The sequence below is a fragment of the Bactrocera latifrons genome, unplaced genomic scaffold (assembly GCF_001853355.1).
Source record: "Bactrocera latifrons isolate USDA-ARS-PBARC rearing strain unplaced genomic scaffold, ASM185335v1 scaffold_1066, whole genome shotgun sequence".
NCBI lineage: Eukaryota > Metazoa > Arthropoda > Insecta > Diptera > Tephritidae > Bactrocera > Bactrocera latifrons.
In genome coordinates this window covers 1-4,222 of record NW_017534482.1, presented here as the reverse complement: position 1 = coordinate 4,222, position 4,222 = coordinate 1, and the positions used below count along the sequence as shown (strand labels likewise).

The 4,222-nt window shown below is 33.6% G+C and overlaps 1 protein-coding gene across 1 annotated transcript in view; it reads left to right on the top strand.

Annotated features, from left to right (window-relative positions):
• LOC108970359 (ryanodine receptor-like) overlaps positions 1-3,651 on the top strand; it is a 34,360-nt gene extending 30,709 nt beyond the window's left edge. Inside the window, exon 4 of the mRNA XM_018935694.1 lies at positions 3,592-3,651. Within this exon, the coding sequence (XP_018791239.1) occupies positions 3,592-3,615 (24 nt within the window). The 3' untranslated portion in view covers positions 3,616-3,651. The remainder of the gene's footprint in view (positions 1-3,591) is intronic.
• Positions 3,652-4,222: the final 571 nt, after the last annotated feature.

Here is a 4,222-nt window from a genome sequence, read left to right as displayed (position 1 = left end):
TCCATCTGAACCAAAAATATTAAATTTTGACTCGTCTACAAATATGACGCTATTCCAGAAGCCCGATGTTTTGGTTACATGCTCCTTGGCGAAGGCGATTCCATTTAGTTGATTTTGTTTTGCTTATAAATGGCTCCTTTCTAGCAACTCGACCATGCAAATCACGTTGACGCAGCGCTCGACGGACAGTTTCAGCACAACACGATTTACCCAAGTCAGCTTTGGTATCGATAATTTGGGATTTGCCTCTCCTTTACGGACTATATAGCGCTCGTCGGTAGCATTAAAATTATTTTTGGGAGCAGTTCTGCCTTTATTTTCGATCTGATTTTCATGAATGAAGCGCTCAATAATTTTTTGGACAGTCGATGCATTTGAATTGACTACTTCAGCAACTTTTCGCAGCGACATTTCACGTTTAAAGTGATGAATTACAATCGTTGTGTGGGCGACGACCCATTTCGTAAAAACACGATTATTGACACTTTGACGCGTGCTATAAGATTAACTATTAACTAATAACAATTCCAGGAACACTGTCGCGCACATAGAAAATACACATCTCCAAAATTGGACTTTCCGAATGGACCACCTAAGACGCAGCCGCGGTCAACATTTAAATGAAATTATCTTCAAAAAGTAAATGTCATGAACCAATCTAACGTTTCAAATAAAGAACCGATGAGATTTTGCAAATTTTATGCGTTTTTTTTTTTAAAAAAGTTATCAAGCTCTTAAAAAATCACCCGATATTTAATTACTTTACCTTTTTCTTCTTTTTATGTTCGGTATGCATGTGCAATTTCCTCAATTACTTCATCTTGTGATAAAATAATGCTAATAAAAATATCTGCCTAATACAACTACCGCAATGGTGCAGGCCATGGTAAAGTTTTATATAAATTGGAAATATTCAAAAATTTAACCAAGTAATTAGCCTTTTAAGTCTCTTTTTTAAATAAAAGTTTTATTGGTTGAGATTGTACAAATCAAAGCTTATTTTAAATTAATAGCCAGCATTCTGAAAGATACTTAGTACAGTGAAACTTTGCAAGGGACCACAATTTTAATACGAGTTATGGAGTTTTTCAAGTTATCAAGTTATACAACTTATAGAGGCAACATAAAAAATATACGAATTATAGAGTTTTTTTTTATTTTTTCAACTTTACATAAAAAACAAGAAATGATTGTACATATTTAAATTTTAAAATATAAATTACATATGTTATTCAATCAATATATGTATGTATGTATTTTGAAAAATTGTACAAAGAACGGACATTATTTTGGCGTATTTTATCTATGGCATTATCAATGTTTACAATGTCATTAAAAATAGTGTCTTCAACATTTGATGCCATGAAAAAAGACGCAAATTTTCAATTGAAGCTTTCGCAACCTTTGTGGAAACTGAGGGAAAATCAAATGCTTCATCGTTTCATCATTCATCAACATGAATGTAGTCATTTTGTGGAACACGAGCCCACTCTGCTATGTGAAGTACATCTTCGTTGATTACGACTTCATTTTGATTGTTAACAAAACCGCAAGCTCAAAAACAGTTTTTAATAGTCAATTTACTGATATTTGTCCAGGTTTTATGAGCAATATTCATTGCATCATAAATCGAAATGGAATAATCCTTTTTTTCCTCAAGCAGTTTAACAACAACTTCTTTACGGTACAATGTTTTGAAACTTTTGAGTGGTTGCAAAACTGAAGAGGTGTTAGGTGGGAGAAATTCAGTCTGCACATTGCTCAAAGGTTCCATTGCAATGTGGACGGTGCAATTATACATTATATTATAAAAAAATACGAGTTGTAGAGGCTTTTGATACAAATTTTTCAATTTTTGTCTCAAGAAAAATACGAGTTATCAAAGGGACCGAAATATATGCATTTTTCGCGAATTTTTCTAGAGACCGAAGAAATACTATGAAATATCAGGGTTTTTCGCTTATCGAGGTTACGACTTATCGAAGTTTCTCTGTATATGTCACAGCATGAATCGTGTTTTATTAACCTTAATCAGAAGATTACCAATATATATTTACAGTGTCAAATGTACACATGTAATTATATGTACAGTTATATATCCAAATTTCGCGTATGTTTCAGAGATAATGTTGCAAATAGTCTTCGAAGTAAATCGAGAACATGAGTAGCGCTCTGCCGTACTCTTTTCAGGTTTCCAGCAGCTCATGTCGGCAGAAATCAACGTTTTTTCCGTTCAAATGAGTTTCTTACTCTCTTTTATTAAAATATTATTTAAATAATTCAAAATGTTGTAAATTATAGAAATATCAGTGGCTCACAGCTTATTTATGCAAAGCTTTTTTTGAACTTTACAGAATCTAACATCAAAATTTAATGTTATATCAAATTATATCAAATAACATTTTTTTTATTTTGTTAATATGTAAATTATTTAATTTTAAATAGGAATTCAATTTTTTTCAAAAATATATTTTTTATCTTAAAAGGTAAAAGCAAAAAATACTGCTATAGTTTAGGTTACAACTTATTTTATTCAGATTGCATGTATTTTAAAAACTAACTATTTACATATATTTAAACATAAATTTAATATTTAGTGTGGTAGCATTTGGCTTTAATCACATCATTCAGTCTTTTTGGCATCGAATCTACCAATTTTTGAGTAGTTTCTGGAGGAATTTTGTTCCACTCTTCTACAAGTGCTATTTTCAACTGCTCCTTGCTAGATATTTGATGTTTTTGAATGTTATTATCCAAAAGCGCCCATAAATTCTCTCTCACGTTTATATCAGGGCTCCATGCTGGCGGCGCCATTAAGTGTGGACAGTTCTAAATTAGCCAAGACTGCACAACTGCCGACTTGTGTTTGGGATCATTATCCTGATAAAAACGAAAGATATGTCGTATTCCCAATTTTTCGGCGCTTTGGAGCAAATTGTTTTCCAATATGTCTAGGTATACAGACTGATTCATCGTTTCTTCAATAAAAATCAAATTTTCAACGCCAGCTGCGGACATACAGACCCAAACCATGACGCTTTACCATGCTTTACCGTAGCTTTAAGATTTTGCTTTTACAGCTCGGTATTTGGTTTTCGACAGTGAGTTCATTCCATCTGAACCAAAAATATTAAATTTTGACTCGTCTACAAATATGACGCTATTCCAGAAGCCCGATGTTTTGGTTACATGCTCCTTGGCGAAGGTGATTCTACTTAGCTGATTTTTTTTTGCTTATAAATGGCTTCTTTCTAGCAACTCGACCATGCAAATCACGATAATTTGGGATTTGCCTATACTTCACGGACTATATAGCGCTGGTCGGTAGCATTAAAAATTTTGTTGGGAGCAGTTCTGCCTTTATTTTCGATCCGATTTTCAAAAGAAAGAAGAGAAAAAGAAAAGAAATGCGTGCATAAAATAAGCTGTGAGCATAATTCTGTTACTTTGCTTGTTTTTTATCATCTGGCAGTGAGGGAGTTGAGTTTTTTTCCTTTCTTTTTTGTTTAACCCTTTTGCTACACATATGTTTTAAAATCTGCATTGAAAATTTTAACGTTTTCATTTTACTTTATTTTTTTTTTGTTACAGCAATTGAAACACATAAATTCATAGTGCATGAAACAAGCTGTATATGCAAGTATATTACATGCATAGGTCTAAAAACATATTTGTTTGGAGTCGATAGTGCTATGTTTTAGTTTGGTTACATAACTATTATAGCTTACAAGATGTCATGCGAAGTGGTTCAAATCTTAAAATTCAGCACTTACAGTTTTTATTGTTACTGACGACGCGTCTCGTCCTAAAGATGTTTTAAGACTTTCCAAATTTCAGTGAGCTACAGGTGACAGGCCATACAGTTTGAGCACAAACTGTATACTTATACAATGGATTCAAATCCTGATTTGCAGATGGCCAGCCTTCTGCATTTATGAAACCAGTAATAATGTTCTCCAGTCATCGACTAAACGCCGCCGTGTGCATACGTTTGCTCTCTTTCGCGGATCTCGTCTGACTTTCTCACCCACTTCAGTGCAGTTATCTTTAATTATTCTTCTTTTGCGCTCTATCCCACGTGTTTCTTTTGTTTGTGCGAACAAAGGTGTACTCTACCAAGTGACAAGTGACTAAAAACCAAAAAGTGCAACATGCCCCCCGGGGCTACCAACCTAGGGGAAAACAGGTTTGCCCTGCTTTCCCCTAGTCCACAATCAAAAAG